Source organism: Carettochelys insculpta, chromosome 14, assembly GCF_033958435.1.
Source record: "Carettochelys insculpta isolate YL-2023 chromosome 14, ASM3395843v1, whole genome shotgun sequence".
Lineage (NCBI taxonomy): Eukaryota > Metazoa > Chordata > Testudines > Carettochelyidae > Carettochelys > Carettochelys insculpta.
In genome coordinates, this window is record NC_134150.1 from 16356959 (window position 1) to 16374882 (window position 17924).

Consider the following 17924-nt stretch of genomic DNA (forward strand, 5'->3'; position numbering starts at 1 on the left):
CCCATTACACATGACTACTACTTGGGTGTGTTTTGTTAAAACCACATCAGCAGTGAGCCCTCTTTGGATCAAATGTTTTCAGGACTGGCCTCACTGTACACATAACAAATGCAAACAAAATTATTAAGCATCCTACATGATGGGGCAAGTGTGCTATGTATAAAACTAACAGCTTCACAAGGATGGTCCTTGCTTGGTAAGGTAGCCAGAGAAGACTACACCAGCCAAATCTGCGTAAATGAAAAGGGGACACAGAGGAAGGAATAAAAGTGGAGAGCAACTGATAAAGATAGAAGAACACCAAACCAAGGTAGAAAAAAAATCATCTCCACCTACCTTGAAGTGTTGCTCCTACTATTAGCTCTTTAAACTCACTAGCCATGAATGGTAGATTATACAAGTCATTAGTCATCAACAGTAAATTACACAAAATTACACTTTACATCAGTATGAACGTTCGCATTTCATAGGGTTTATTATTACTCATTTCTAACTATCAATGCCAAAGCAAGAAATTATTTTGCACTCACAAAACATTGCAAGTATTTATTTTAAAGAATGCCACCCAAATTTGTATACTTGATTAGTAGCTTTAAAAATAGACTTCTGTCTGGTTTTACATTAGCTGACAAACATCTTCCAATTGCCCTTCTAGGAAAGAATAAGACTATAGAATTTCAAACATCCAGTGTCTTCATAAAAATGAGGGATCGTTGCTGAATTTAATTTAAAGGATTTCTCACCAATACAAATCTAAAGACTAAGAATTACTTTCATTCTGAATTGCCTGAGATAACTTTACCTGTTCTTGATTTAGGGAAACAGGTATGATTGGTAATCACTGCTGGTTTCCAACATATCTAGCTCTGTGCAGATTCGTAATTTTTCTAAGTTTTTGACCAAAGTAAGCCTAAAATAAAGCAGCTTTCTCTCTGTAATTCCCCCTCTATGGTCAGTGGCATAATTGTTTGTGACATTAGCTTGTTTTTACAAGGATTGGATCAAGGCTTTCAGTGTGAAGTAGTCACAAACTTAGAAAAAATTACACAAAACAAAACATTTAACTCACGTAAGAGAGGCTTCTACTCACTTGTTGCCTCTTTTCAATCTTCAGCTTCATTCGTACTTGAATGCACTTCAGAGTGTATCTGTACAAATCCCATGAAGCATCCTGCATCCGATACTTTTGAAATCCACCCACCAGGTTGCCACAAAGAAAAATTACAGCATTGGCAAGTAGCTGGAAGAGAAGGAAAAAAAATTAAGTGCTGCAGAACATTTATTTGTAGTCTATATTGAAGTAACTTAAAATGTTTTTGTCCAGAACATAAAGAAAAATTCAAGCTTTAGTCCTGTCCTTTCACACAATCAAACCATCGGCAAATGTTGTGTTAGCCAACTTGTGTGTGTTAAATAGAAGGTAATTCACTTACACGATTGGTTCTACTTAACTCACTCACATTAGTTCATTAGAAGACAAGAAGGACTGAGCCAGGAAAGTCATGACCCAGGTCAGCAGACATGTGCCTGTCATTGGGGCACATGTTCCTAATTTGATGTGGCTGTGAAAAAGGGCAAATCTGATCCTAGGACAGGGTTCTCACAACATATTTTTGGCCGCCTCAGCATGTGGCCATCAACTCTTGCTGGTGGTGGCTCTGAGAATTTTCCTAAAATACTTGACTTTAGGAAAAACAAATATGTACCTATGCATATCCAGATTGTTATCATATATGTTGGGTTTATTTTTTGCTGACTTGGTAAAAAATAATGTCCAGTATTCTGTATTCTTTACTGTACCTAAACAGTAGAAACAAAAATAAATAAGAGCTGCCCAGGCTGGGTGATTCAGCTCTGAGGTGGCAGGGCCCTCAGTGAGAAGCAACTGCCTGGACTATGGACCCCAGCTGGAGCAGGTCTGTCTGGGTAATTGTGGGTAAGTGAAGACCCTCCACTCTTCCTGGGCAGTATATGCCAATGGGCATAGACAAAGGTCATGGGTTGCTCTTGGGCACACCAGTCCACCATCCAGTCTTTCTGCTCTTTTGATGGGTGCCAGTCCAGCAGCCACCTCTATCTGCAGTACCTTCAGAGCCCGGCAGCTGGAGAGCAGCAGGGGATATTCTGGGCAGGCTATACCCCTCCAAATGTCTGTTCACTGTGCATAGGAGGGTTGGATATGTGGGGGGGAAAGGGCAAGAAAATGCTAATTGTTCACTGCCAGTCATTCACTTATTTCTGAAAAATGCATGTCTTGATTTCTTCATCTCAAATGAATCAGTCTCATGATAAAGTAACAGAGAGGGTGCCGTGCTAGTCTATATACTATCAAAACAAAAAAGCAGTCAAGTAGCACTTTCAAGACTAACAAAATAATTTATTAGGTGAGCTTTCGTGGGACAGACCCACTTCTTCAGACCATAGCCATACCAGAGCAGACTCAATATTTAAGGCAAATAAATTGACAGGGCCAGATGAATACCCAGAGATCAGCTACTTCAAGATAGGCCCAAAAAAGTCAAGAACAGAACACCACTGGTCATCACACACAGCCCCCAACTCAAACGACTGTAATGAATTATTAAAGACCTACATCCTGTCCTTAATCAGGATGGCACATTCCAGATGGCCCTAGGTGACAGGCCTGTTCTCTCCTACAGACAACCTCCCAACCTTATGAGGATTCTCACAAACAGCCACAGTCTATACCGCAGGAACACCAGTCCCGGAACTTTTCCTTGCAACAAAGCCCACTGCCAGCTTTGTTCATATATCTTTTCTGGAGACACCACTACTGGACGTAACCAGGTTACTCACAGAATCACAGGCACGTTCTCATGTTCCTCAACTACCATCATATATGCCATCATGTGCCATCAATGCCCAGATGCTTTGTATATTGAACAGACTTCAAACTCCATTAGACAAAGCGTGATTGGGCACAAAACAGACATAAAAACACTCCAGATCCACAAACCTGTTAGCTGGCATTTTAATGGAGTGGGCCATTCTGTTAATGACTTAAGAGTTTGCGTGTTACTGAAGAAAAATTTTCACACCACTCTTGAAAGAGAGACTGCTGAACTGTCTTTTATATTCAGATTCAACACATTAACACGTGGTTTGAACAGGGATGGAAATTTTCTGAGTCACTATACAGGCTCGTTTGCATACTTGGCTTAATCTAATTCTTGACCTCTCCCCCCACCTCCTTCTTCCCCTATACTCTCTGATTTGCTCACCTTGATTACTGTTTTTGGTTCTCTGTGTCTTAAATATTGAGTCTGTTCTGGTATGGCTATGGTCTGAAGAAGTGGGTCTGTCCCACGAAAGCTCACCTAATAGATTATTTTGTTAGTCTTGAAAGTGCTACTTGACTGCTTTCTCATGATACAGTTTATGCTGGCATAAGTGTGTGTGTGTGTGTGTGTGTGTGTGTGTGTGTGTGTGTGTGTGTGTGTGTGTGTGTGTGTGTGTGTGTGTGAGAGAGAGAGAGAGAGAGAGAGAGAGAGAGAGAGAGAGGGAGAGAGACCCCTCTGAGTGACATCAAGTATGCCAACACATGCACCAAGGGTGTAGAGTGCTGTCAGCACAGGAGGGCTTCTCTCACTGACAACATCTGACACTTGCAGGGGCTGGGGGAGTTCACCTGTTGGAATAGTTCTCTCCTGTTAGCCTAGAGCAGCTATATCAGAAAGTTACAGCAGCACAGGTACATTAGTAAACTCTCTAATGTAGCTGTGCCCTAAGTAACCAAAGCTCATGTGACAGGTTATAGCAAATTTAATTCTTTCAGTATTAATTCTTTCAGTATAGGTACTTATCTATTTACGTGTCCTACTCCAATCTGTAAACTCAAAACTGTTCACCATCTCCCAGAGTGAACTTTATTTGCACGTAAATGAGCCTTTCAGGGACAGGTGCTATCTGAACTCATTTAGCAGTACCAGACTGGTAGTAATTTAAAATTATGTTTACGTGACAGAGGAGAAAAAAGAAATCAGAGGTAAGTTTATTTTGGCAAAACATCTGACAGTCAAGAAACCCTATTTGAAAGGGGCATGATTTGATAATAAAAGGAAATTAAGCATATCTAGTGGATGCATTTTGATGATGAATTAATAGATATCATGACTCAAACAAAAGGCACCTTTTAATTGTAACACCTAAAAATCAGAGAGAGATTGGTCTGGCAGAATATTGAACTAACAGGAGCTAACAGACAAATGCATTTGATTGAAAGCTATAAATTGAAAAAGAAGTTGGACCATATTTGGCTCTTGGTTGGGTGCAATCTAACTGATTAGGCTTGAAAAATCCATTCACCAGTGACAAGTAGGAAACGCTCCCCACAAACTCCAGGCTTGCACAGAAATATAGGGTTAAAACAAACATGTCTGGAGAATGCAAGCGTCTGTGGAGTTTTTTAAATGGTCTAGCCTTTCAGGTTGTGATATTATCAAAAGTATTGTTACTTTCCCTGCTGCTATTCAGAAAAGTGTGGGCAGCAAGCAGCCATACTGTCTAACAATCATGTCTATTTTATTATGCTACAACACAGAAAAGCTACAAGCTGCAGTTGATGCTGTCATGGTAGTATTTAAGGGTGGGATCAGGCCTCCCCACCAAAAAAAAACACAAGAAGGTTTGTAAGGGAGGCAAAGTAGCTGTTACTATTTTCCTCATGTCTGCCTATAGGAAAGCGGTAGAGCAGCAGAGGCCCTGCTAAATAGCAGAGAAGATACTGGGGTAAAGCAGCAAAGATCCCTGATAGATGATATAGATATAGACATAGATATATCTAGTATCATACACGCTTGCTAAAAGCTCTGGAAGGGTACCATTGAACTTCTGCTTCTTTCTAGCAGATCAATTTTTAATATTCATGTATAGAGTACGATGTAGGGCAATACCCACAGATTGTCATCCGTAGCAAGATTTTTTTCCCATGGAACTAATTTTAAAATCTGAACCACCAAGTCAAAAACTGCATTAGGCATTTGTATCTGGGGTTGGGCAGGTAAAACAGAATAAAAAGAAAAAATCCTTATTTGCTCATCCTCAAATGCAGCAGCCCTGAAGAATGCTCTCTTTCACAAATCATTTTAAATCATGAAAATGCCAAGTTTTATATGCCTTCCAAATAGAATCAAAACATGGGGCCTTACCCTGCAAAATATCTAAGAACAGCCCTCCTCATAACAAGCATTCCCACAGAAATCACTTACTCAGATAAAAAGACCTTTGGTGCAGGAATTATACTTTAGTTCTTTGTACACTACTGAGCACAAGGGGGTTCTGGTCCATGACTGGGGCTTCCAAGGTGCTACTACAATACATATGACAAATACTAACTGTATAAGAAGATGCTGGATCTGTCCCATGGAAATGAACAAAGGAAATGACTGTATGCTGTTTCCCATGATAACAAAATATTTCAAAATTTACAAACATTTCAACACTAAAATAGGCTGAAAGGAGAGCTGAACCCCTCCTACACACACACAAAAAGGGGAAATATTAAGAGAGTTAAAGCTCCAGCTGTAGTAAAGTCACTTTCTGGTTATTTGGACTGAAAAAGAAAATATTTTAGTTGGTGTCTGTTCTCTTTCATCCAAACATGATTGGAAAAGTTGGGTTAGACATGTTGAATACATCGAGTATGAGGTAGGGCATAATGTCAGGAACATTTTAAACAAGTGCTTGGGTTTTATTACATCAGTCTCAGAATATGAAATCTAGCCCATAAAAAAGACTAATTAATCTACATTATTTCACTCCTCAATCCATTATAAATAGGATTTCAAAAGCACTCAGCATGATTTAACACTGAGCCTACCTTTCAAGTAGACAACCACCTACAAAAGATATTCTTCCCACTTAAAGAAAAAATAAAACATGAACATGTAGTTATTGTTCCACTTCAGTGTAAACCTCCTGACCTGCCTGAGAGATCACCTCTCTCCCTATGACACATAGCCACAAGTGCAATCTGCAGGTCCATTGATCTCCCTTTAAAATAACAGAGAAGAGGCAGCTGGAAGGCTGTCCTCCATAAGAGTCCTGGATGTTTCAAATGCCTTTTGACTCCTGCTCTGAAAGAGTCTAGATTTACTAAGTTCAAGGATGCACAACTGTAGTATTTCAAGCATAGACAAGGCCTCAGACACCTAAAATTACTAGCCACTTCTGAAAACATAGGCCATGTACTGTTAGGCTATGTCTACACTAGAGAGTTTTGTCAACAAAGCTCAGGGAGCACCACATTCCCAGGCATTCTGTCAACAGTAAATCAACAGAACACACCATGAGGAAGAACACCTCTGTCAACGGAGATCTATCGGCGGAAAGCCAGTCTAGATGTTGCAAGGCAGGCCTTCTGTTGACAGGAAAGGCCTCCAGGCACCACGCACATGCCCCAAGGGATGCCCTGTCCACAGCAAACAGAGCTCTATGGTCCCTGCCTCCAGCCATTCTTGAAGGTGCAGGGAGCCCCAGAAAGCATGGCAGGAGGCTGAGAGCACAGAAGCAGCCCAGGAGAATGCTGCTCATCCCCATGCCCTAAGAGCCCCTCCTCTCAAGCTGGCTTGCAGAGTTTCCCCCTTAGCTGATAGCTCATTGAGCCAGGGGTTGGGGGCAACACAGCTGTCAGACCAGGCCCCTAGACACTGCAGATTCCCTGTGCGGCATGCCCCACTGTGCAGGCCACACATGCCAGTGCTCCGGGGACATCCACATCCCAGGGCCCAGGGAGTGTTGGTTGCTGCTCATGGTGGGGGGCAGGGCCTCAGAAGCTGTGTTGCCTGAGTGACTCACTGTCTCTCCTCCTCGTCTTCCTTACAGCTGGGACCCACACTGAGCGAGGGCTGAGCCAGCCTCACCTCCCTACCAAGGCAAGTGTAAACCAGGACCAGAAGGAGCCAGACCTAAGGCAGCACCAGGGCAAGATGGCAACCCTCCCCAAAAGGGTGGGCCCGCAGCCAGAGGGGCCATCGCAGGCAAACAATGACCTCCAGGAGGCCCACACTGCCACTCTCTGGAGGCTAACTGACCAACTGGAGCAGCAGCTGTGGCAGTTGCGGTCCTGGGACCAACTGATGTCCCACTTCAACACCACCGCCAGTGTCTGGTGGAACCCATTGGTCCAGGCCCCACCCCTGACCCGCTCCCCCCACTCCTGCCCCTGCTGGCTATTTTGCAAGGCTTCTTCGAGTTTTGGCAGTGGCTGAGGGCCATACCCATCCCCTCCCCCTGCTCCCTAGGCCTCCCTGTTCCCCCTGCCAAACAGGAGCCTGACCCCACAGCAGCCCCACCTCCTCTGTACCTCCCCGTGCTCCTGGCACCAACCCAGCCCAGAAAGGGGCCCCCGAACCCTCGGCATGAGGAGATCCCAAGGTTCATTCTTACACAGTTTATTTTTTAAAACATTTCTCTTTGTTAAAGTAAAAAAGTTATTGGACTACCATCCCTGCACCTATGGTTATTGTGGGGGAGTCCAGGGGGGATGAAGGGAGGGGTCATGGTGGGGACAGGATAGGGCTGTGGGCTCAAGATCCCAGCTGGTGGTGCCTTGGAGAGGGTCACTGGGAGCCGCAGGAGAAGCCATCTCTCAGGGCTTTGCAGATCCACACCCTGTCCCAATGGGCCTGGCGGACTGGAGCCGTGCCTGCCTGCTCACAGAAGTGGCCAGCATCTTCCTCCAACCCTGGGAGGAAGGCCTCCCTTTCCCCTCCACTATATTGTGGAGAGCACAAAACATGGCCACAACTTGAGGTATGTTGTGCTCCCCAACATCCAGACAGGTGAGATGGCACCAAAAGCGTACCTTCAGGTGGCCAAAGGCACACTCAGCCTGCATCCAGGCCCAGTTGTGTTGGGCATTAAAGAGTTCCTGGCTGGGGTCCAGCTGGCTGGTGTACAGCTTCATAAGCCATGGCTTGAGGGGGTAGGCCATGTCCCTCATGATGCAGAGTGGCACATGCACATCCCTGACCACCAGCTCCCAGTGGGGGACGAACGTGCCCGCCTCCATCCTCCAGCCACAGGCCGCAGCTGCAGAACACTTGGGCATCGTGTGCCTGGCCCACCTACCTGGCGTAAACAACAATTAAGTGGTCACATGCTTGACCAGGGCCTGCAGCACCATAAACATCCCTTGCGGTTGATGTACTTTGCCACGCTGTGGTCCAGGGCACAGATAGGAATGTGGGTCCTGTCGATAGCCCCAGAGCAGCTCAGGAACACCACTAGTGCATCCACCTCTGCCAGACAACCCTCCGCAGCAGGACTGTGTTGATGGCCATCACGACCTGCAAAGAGAGAGGACTGAACCACACACATCAGGGATTGAGGGAGGGAGTCCCTATCCCACTCCTGTCACCTTCTCCCCAAACTCTCTGTGAGCCCCTCCATGTGAGGCTGCCTCCCTGGCAGCAGGGCTCTGTGGGGGTGGGATGGTACGGTCCCTCAGGGATGGAACTTCCCACCACACACCCCTCATATCCCTGACTTTGCCTCCTGGGGGTCCCACTCCATTAGGACGCACACACACACACCATGCAGGGCCTGCAGCCCAAGAGTGCCTTACCTGCATGAGGAGTGTCCAGATAGTGAACTTCCCCCATGCCAAACTGGCTTCCCATAGAGTGGCAGCTGTCAGGAGTGGCGAGCTTCCAGAGGGTAATGGTGACACACTTCTCCACAGGGATGGTAGGCTGCAGCTGGGTGTCCTGTCTCTGGAGGGTGGGGCGAGCCAGGCGCAGAGCTCCAGGAAGTTGTTTTTCCACATTTGGAGGTTCTGGAGTCACCACTGGTCACCCCAGTGCCCCATGACCAGCCAGTCCCAACAGTAGGAATTGGTTCAGTGCCTCTAGATCCATCTGTACACCTGGAGGGGCAAGTGCAGGTGGACCATGCGACAGCAATGGCATGCTTCTCAAAACTGGTGCCAGGCTCACCTTCCCAGAAGAAGAGGAGGATGGCTATGATAAGGTGCAGCAGGTGCTGAAGCACCTCTGGGTGGGGCCACTGGAAGCCCAATGGCTGCTCTAGCACCATGTCTAGCTTGAAAGTGCTGTCTCTCTCAGCAAGCATCGAAGGTAGCAACTGTGTTGTCCATCATGGCGGTAGGCAAGCCTCAGCATGGGCAGAGAAGGAGCATCTGAGGGGAGCAGCCCTTTAAAGGCACAGCTCACTGGGGCTTCCAGAATGGATTGCTAGCCATGTGACCCTGTCTGACAGTTTTCCGAGGGCCATTCTGTCGGGAGAACAACCAGGCAGTCTGGCCGCTCTCTGTTGACAGTGGATCACTTTTTTGATCCACTTTGTCGTCTGGCTGTGATCTGTTGACAAAAGTTTTGTCGAAACAACAGAAACTTCCGCCAACAGACCACTGTCGCCTAGATATAGCCCTAGTGGAGTCATTCAGATTAGAATCTGATTGCATTATTATGAGAACTTTTAATACACAGGAGCTACTCTGGACTGTGCTTAGTGTATTGAAAACAGATCTGCTATTAATAACAGAGTGAATATCGAATGTTTGAAAGAGCAGTGACCTCACTCTACTGCATGCATTTGTTTGGGACGGAAATAAGGTTGTCATGAGTTACCTCAGCTACTAAGACATGCATGTATAAAATATGCAGAGAGCCTGATTCACGGTGCTTGCATTTCTTATTCTACTCTTTATCTATTTTAAAACTGGAAGGGTAGACTGGTGGTGGCACCTGCCATAAGATTGTGAAAATTCACTGACAAGAGGGGGCTGGTACATACCATATGCTGTTCTGAACTGTCAGACTGACACCTTCCATCCTCCCTCCCTCCACTCACCAGGAGTACAGAGAGTATGTCTTTTCCCTCACCTTCCCAAAGATCAGACACGTGCACATTTTCTCTTTTTTATACTTGCACTTAATAAAATATACACTATAAAAGATTTTTGCTCCTCCTGGTGAGGGAAAAGAATAATGGTAAGTGCTTGCTTTCTCCTAAGTTGAAACAAGTTCAGGTTCGCATTCTTTTTAACTACAGACAAGTGATCATGTGCTGCTGAAAGCCTACACTGATGGCCATCATAGAGAGAAATAATAGCTGCTTTCACTGTTTAATAAGCTATCCCTAAATTAGTTATATTTGCTTTAAGTCCTCTAATGAAGGTTTCCATTATTACTGACACAGTGCTATAACCATACAAAAGTAAACATGCAATGAAATACACTTTTATCATAAATGTATTTGTATCATTAACTCAGTTTCTTAATGAGTGATGCATGTTCTTGTAAACAAGCATGATTTCTAAAGTACACATTTTATCCATGAAGCAAATAAATTGAAGGAAATAGCAGTTTGTGTTTCCTCATATTGTTCCCTAAGACACGTAAAATGTCTGCTAGGGCTAGGAGAAAAGAGCTTGTTAATATCCAGAATACCTTTGCCAGATGTACACTCCCTCTTATGCATGCAAAATCCTGACCAAGCTCACACATTTTATGAGTAAAAGACATAGTAAATGCCGATCATAATCTTCCTTTAGACTAACAGATCTTCCCTTAGTAACTGAAACTATCCTAAATGGCAGCCCTATAAATAATTAATTTATTTTTCAATAGAGGATAACTGTGCTAAAATAGCGAAATAAAATAGTCAAAAGATTACAGCACTAGTCATTCCACCAATAATTAATGTTTCCCCCACTGAGATTGGCAATGAAAAATCTAATTATTTTTAAATACAAGGCTGATGTGCCTAGAATCCTAACAAACGGCTAGTACTGCACAATGCTAATCAAACTGAAAATAAATTATATTAAAACAAGGGACAAAAAAGAAAATTTGCATAAAAAAAGCAATGGTGGCTGGGGAGAGAGGCTATAATCTAATGAGGTTTATTTGTGAAAAATTAAAACACATGATACCCAAAGCCATACTGCAGATGTAAGAGATAAGACCACAGGGAAAAATTAACAAGCACAGCCAAGACTGTCAGCAAACAGAAAGACTGCACTTGAAAGATCTACAAAAGAATAGCTCCAAATCACAGATACCTTAGGTCATCTGAAAATAATTTGATTTCTTGCTTATATTCACTGCTGCACACTTACTTCACCTGGCATTTTACTCATTCACATATTAATTTGCTATATAGGTTCTCTCTCTCATAGAAAATATCTGGGTAAATTATAGAATCTCACAAGCTATCTTTATAAAAAAAAACTCATAGAAGTTATTTGCAGGATGAAAGTTACCATAATGTTATCAGTTTGTCAAATCACTGTTCTACCTTTTGCCTATAGATCTATCTTTTGTCTTACAGTCAAATGGTGCCACTTATTGTATTACGGCACACTATAGTATTCAGTCAATCAGCTGTAGTGGTGAGTGCTATTTTATTCTGTTCATTCTACCATTGATTAGAGTGACTTTGTGTAGTATGTTACGTGATGTGTCTAATATCTGTCACAGGTTTAGTCATTAAATAGCCATTTCTTTTTGGAGAAACCTGCAACATGAATACAGTGATGCTAGAACTCTTATTTTTGCAGAATAATCTACTTTTCATCAGTATTCAGTTTAGAGGTGGGTTTCCTACTTCTAAGTTAACTTCTAAGTAAGGGAAAAATGTGTATAGACTGTCTGCTGGCTACTTTGATGTAGTGCCTAATTTAGAAGTTAACTTCAAAGTTAGTTTCTAGTGTAGATGCACCCATAAAGTTGCATTTTTCCTACCTCCCAAGAGTCTATGATCAAAGAGACCTTAAACATTATGATTTTTCTGAATAGTCTGGAAATTATAATGCTAGCAGAAATACCTTTCACTATTTTTAGAACTTTTCTTAATGTCGCCCCAAGATTTGTGGTCTCTCTTGTTTTCTGTCTCTTCATTTGCACTGAAAGTAGATATGTATAGTGCATAAAAAGTAAATATTTACCAATGGATGTTGTCAAGGCTGTTCCACACTCTGACACTCCAGGTGCAGAAGGTGGGGACCTGCTAGAGACCTTAAAATTACCTTGCCTCCCTAGGCTTCAGCATAAAAGCTTCCCAAGGTCACAGACACCCCAACTTTGGGAGGTATCTGCCACCACCCAAGTGACAAAACCCCCTTTTAGAACTCAGGAAGATGCACTTGGGATGGCTCCCTCAGGGGTAACCTCAACCTCTTAACCCTCCCTTAAGAGAGATCTGAAAACAAAGAACTGCAATCTCTGACAGCTGACCTTTCAGTCTTAGGCATGCATAGATACAGAACCTACTCCAGGACACAGGAGTTAAATCATTGCCATAAAAAGGGTGATTTACTAACAAACCAGAAAAAGATATACATGATAAAGCATACTTGATTGTGAGGTGTTACAGGTCAACTTAAAAAAAAAAGGTAGATTAAAACACAGAGAATTACTTCCCTGTGATTCAGTTTAAAAGTTACAGTGTATGGGGGGGGCTCATCAGCCAACCTGAAAAGTCCCACACTAAACCCAAAATAAAAAATAACCTGACTGCATCTAACTAAACATATCCTTTCTACTTATATATCTGTTATTCCAGATTTCCTTCAAGGCCAGGATATTTACTAAAATCCTCCATGACTGATTCAGACTTCATTCATCTGTCTCTCTCCCCTGGTCACACGAAGCACTCTCCCACAAGGTTACTGCTTCCATTCAAAAATTCCCCTAGTATCTGTTAGTCTATAAGGTGTCACAAGACTTCTTGTTGTTCCCTATACCTTCCCTGGCTTACCTGGCAGCTTGCCAACAAAGAACCCATCTCTGGGTTTAACCCTTTACAGGCATTCATTCATGACAGATGTTATTTGTAATTTCTTTAGAGAAGTGTGTCAAGGAAGGTATGTCAACATTCAAAATGCCACAGCACCATTGCTGTCATGCTATAGTGTAGATACTAGCCAAGTCAATGGAAAGGCATCTCCTACTGACCTAGGTAATGCACCACCCTCAGAGGCAGTAGCTAGAACTCTTCTGTCAACCTATCACTGTTTATACTGGCGGTTAGGTTTAGATAGCTATGTCTCTTGAGTATATGGGTATTTTCATAACGCTTAGAGAGGTAACCGTATCAAAGTTAACTCCTTGGGCGGCCCCAAGCCCTTGAATTATGTACAAGGTTACATCCTTATCTTAACTTTGCAGTTTGTGCCCATCTCTAACACAAATGCTGCCTAAGAAATTTGAATATTCTAATAAACAGCATTTCCTTACCTGAAATGTGATGGGCTGTTGACTTGATTCAGAATATACTGTTACTGCAATGCTTAGGGCTATAATATGCGACACTGCAGAAAGGATGCTGATGATGACAGCATCTCTCATCCCAAAGGGTAACATAGTATAAACTGCAAAGATGATGAACAAGAAGAATGGTACCTTTAAATGCAAAGGGAAAACAAAAACTCTGTTATTAGATGTCAACTAATAATCAGTGCAGAGCAAGGGGGAAAACATCAGCATTCTGACTTTCCTTCACGCTGCATACTCTAACATTGACATTTCAATGGAACAATTAACATTACAAGAAGAATAGTATTCATAAAAGCTTTGAGTAAACTAGATAAAGTTATTACACAAATGTAGCCAGATCTGTTGCTTAAACAAGACACTTGATGCTTAATTTGTCTCATTCTCCTTTGGTAAAGCAGCAAATATATTGTAGATATATGACATGACCTAACCTACATCTGAATTATGTACCAAAATAGTACAAAGCAAGGATGGACCTACCTCCCTTAATTTCAAACTTCTGAAGCTCTTTAAGTTCTTATTTCAATTTTAATATCAACAGCTTGTGTGTATTTATTTGCTTGATATTTTATTGACCATAAAACCAATTCATGGAGTTGATACTACAGAGTAATCACTACTGCACATAAACATACACTTGAAAGCATGGTTGAAGAGTTTACAATATGTACACTGGCCTGCTGAACCATAATGGCTCATAAAACACTACTGAAGTCCATCATTAAATCCATATTTATGAATTTATGTTTCTATACATGGGGACTCATAACACTTGAGCCTAGTTCTGCGACAGACACACTGAAAGAATCCCCATTCAGCTCCACCTCAGCTTTCTCCTGGCTGCAGGCATCAGCCTTTCTTGGGGAAATATTTACTCAGGGCAAATTTTAAATACTACATGTGGTTTTGTAACATGGACAGATGAAGACTAGATAAGGAAACACACAAGCTTCAAACATGACCAAAGATACTAATTAAAGTCACAGCAGAAGGTTAGAGACAGAAAAGTGCTGTTCCAGCTGACCTCCTATAACATGGTCTTCACATTTAAAACAAAATCAAAAACAGTCTCAGAGGGGTAGTCATGTTAGTCCGTAGCTTCACAAAAACCAAGCAGTCCTGTTGCACCTTAAGGATTAACTAGTTTATTTATTAGGTAAAATACCCGTGAAAGCTCAATTACCTAATAAATAAACTAGTTAGTCTTTGAGGTGCAACAGGACTGCTTGATTTTAAGTCAAAAATATCAATCCATATTATGTCTTGCAGCAGTTAAAGAAGCAAAGTCAGATCTCTGTTTAGTTGTAGAAGCAGAAAAACCAAACCAAACCAAACCAAAACAACTAATATTTTCCCCATATCTAAGGTTTTTCCTCATACAAATTTTGTATTAAAAATTCACTACTAACTAGAATGATTTTGAACAAGAAGTCACATCAAAGCTAATTTAAGCAATAAACCTGAGTTTCCTTGGATTCACAGTACACATGCTGCTACCTTTAACTGCTGCATAACTACAGGAGCAGAAGCCTGCAGTATACCTATCACTGTGATGCCTGGACTGCAGTTATAGTGGAAATCAGATTCTGATTGTCTAGAAGATCATTTCTCATTTTCATTATTCAGAAAAGAATGGACGGAATGGGAAGGGTCAATATAACTAGATATATAAGTGATTATTCTCTTCTTAAAAACTCTTCTGCTTATGTTACCTAAGTTTAGAAGGAGTTTCCTATAGATGATTATATTCTTTTGGCTTCAAAAAAATTGTCAGTCTTCTGGCCAGAGATACCAAATAATGAACTGCAGCCACACTCAGCAATGCCAGGATATGTTCTTATTGTTCACTTCCCCCTCTCTACTTGATTTGAAAACACTTTCACTGGGCGCACACAACTACAGAGGATTGGTTTTTTTTTACTTGAAGCAACTTTGTACTCAAAAACAAAGAATTATTAAAGAAATAATTTACTTTTAAGGTACTTTCATGACAAGTAATACATTTTATTTGTGTAATTTAATTTAAAAACATAAGGCCAATAGTTTACAAAGACTTCTGCATACGTTTAATTTTACACACTATCAGAAGCCCTGCTGACTCAATGTTACAGTGCTGAATTTTAAGCAATGCATATACACAAATCTTTTTAGGACTAGGAACAAATTTAACAAAAAGTGTTATTCTGTAATCCAACATAACTGGTTTAGTGAAGAAGCGAACCTAAAACTAATGGAATATCTGATTACAAATTTAAGAACAAATATATACTAACTACCACTTCCAAATGTCAGTGTATCAAACAGGAAATACATACCTGTTCCCATGCATAGAATAAAAGGGTATTCCCACTTCCAAAAACTGACACATATCCCATGGTCAGGAAGCAGATCCAAATCAAAATCCCAAATAATTTCAGCCATCTCCGAAATAAGGATTCAATGCATACAAGCAAGTACATGACTGCAAATATTACAAGAGCAGTACATACTGTAATAATGAAGGCAAGATGATGATGTGGTTCCTGCTAAAAGCAGAACAAGTGTCTTATTAGTACTGAACTTTTGTTTTAGTAAGCGCAAAAGCTACCTGTGACTAATGTCACCCATGCACCTATGATATCATCATCTTACACAAGACAAAAGGCTATTCCTACAGAAATGTCTGTGCAGATGTACTTTCTATCATGTTATATGAAGGACTATGCATATTTTCAGACTCCTTGGAACAGGTAAATCTCTCTTAAAACTAAAATCAAAGACTCCTCACCCGATTTCTGCAATTTCACATGCTAATACTGGTGAATGCAATCTATTACTATAATTTTTATTAATATCTAAAACTTACAGAACAGAGCTTTTTTTTATTAAAGTATGTTAAAAGTAAAGAAAGTCAAGTCATTATTACTGTTATCTGCAAGAACAAGGGAAGGACACTGTGAGTAGCAAATTTCAGCATGAACTTCCCTTTAGAAATACCACACATCATGTGTACTCTGTGTCCTCAGTTCTGAAGAGCAGATTCAACCTGCACTTGAAGAGGAGTGTTAAACATGGACAGGAAGATTTACCCACTCCTTTTCCTTTTCACCACCTGAGAATTTGGGTCTTTGCTTTAATGTAGGAAAAGCAGACACTCCTTCCAAACCCTAGAACTATTTTCTTAAATAGCCAGCAAATGATTTTGGGATCCAGTTCATATATAGATTTTGGCACAATATATATTTTTACTAACTACCCACAAGCAGTAGTAATTACCTAATATGCTCCTAAACTTGGATCTGTCACATTGCAAATTGATCCCATTCCCAACTAAATTACTGTTTCCATCCCAAAAGAGTTTTCATAACACTTTTTTCAAATAACTGAACTCTAAAATCTGCCATCTACAAAATCAATCATAAGCATTCAAAACAAAGGAAACCATGTATTATTTCACATTTTAGTTTGCTGTACTTTTAACATTCATATTCTTAACTCAGAAGTCAGAATCTCCTGTCTCTCTCAAACTCTTTAACTTCTCATTTCTCCCTATTTTCCTTAGAATATCTGTTTATTAGCATGACTTCAGTTTATCTGGGAATGCAAACTGATGCTCTCTCTTTCTCTTACACACACACACACACACAACATGCTGGCACTGCCTTGGGCACGCAACACTAATCTGAAATAAGGGTCGTACCATTGTAGCCCTATGAAACATTAATCCAGTGAGTTTTCATAAGCTTTGATACTACTTCCTCCCCATCTCACACAATGTGTAATACAAACCTTGAACCCTGGTTATACTCACGTTCTTAACAAAGAATATTACAATTAATGTAATACAGAAGGTAATTGCAGTGAAAAGCAGCAGGAGAAGAAGCGGGTGCTGTTGGTTTGTATAGTGGTACTTCTCATAAAGTGGGTCTGTTATCTTGCAGTCTTCATTTTCATTAAAGAAGTATTTGCCTTTAGCTGGCATTTTATTCCACTTCGGCTTTTACTTCTCAGTTCCCAAATATGACATGAAAGCAATGATAAATTTATCCTTCTTTGAAGAGCACGTCTGTCTTCTAAGGAAGCCTGTGATTCCAATTTGCTTGACTACATGGAGCGACTCACATTCTGCACTTCTGCTTTTCCTCATGAGCATAAAGTTCAGATCTCCCTCCTCACCAGAGCTACCTCCTCTTCTTCAACAGCTCCTTACAAGTTTTTTCTAGACTGACTGATACTTGTGCTGGTTTTTATTTTGCCAGTCACTTAAACTGCAATCCACAGTTGGTCAGCAGTTCCTTTCGAGTGTGTTTTATGGTTTAACTCTGTTGAAAAACAGCAAAATTAAAATAAGGCTTCAGAGTAAAGTGGGTGTATTTTTGTCTGAGAAAAATATATTCTTTAACCTCATTGTAAATAACCTTCAACAAAGAAACAAATATTCCTTGGCAAAGGGAATTAAGCATAACGGTCCTTCAACATTTATTACTTTCTATATAAGATGCAAATTCTAAGGCAGTGGTTCTGAAATGTTGATTTATGGATCACTTGATCAAGTCTGGATTTTTGGTGCTGGTTAACCTTCCCTAGCTCTTGAACCCCTTAAAAGAAGCCAAAATACATTAAATAATTTTCTAATATTACATTCCAACATGAGCAATGGTTGTAGTTGCCATAGGCATATTA

At 41.3% G+C, this 17924-nt stretch overlaps 1 protein-coding gene across 1 annotated transcript in view; it reads right to left on the reverse strand.

Annotated features, from left to right (window-relative positions):
• The window catches only part of ADCY7 (adenylate cyclase 7), a 71962-nt gene extending 54571 nt beyond the window's left edge, over positions 1 to 17391 (reverse strand). The window contains exons 1-4 of the mRNA XM_075008900.1: positions 17053 to 17391; positions 15578 to 15784; positions 13224 to 13388; positions 1091 to 1240 (exon numbers count right to left, since the gene is read on the reverse strand). Of these exons, the coding sequence (XP_074865001.1) occupies positions 1091 to 1240; positions 13224 to 13388; positions 15578 to 15784; positions 17053 to 17223 (693 nt within the window). The 5' untranslated portion in view covers positions 17224 to 17391. The remainder of the gene's footprint in view (positions 1 to 1090; positions 1241 to 13223; positions 13389 to 15577; positions 15785 to 17052) is intronic.
• Positions 17392 to 17924: the final 533 nt, after the last annotated feature.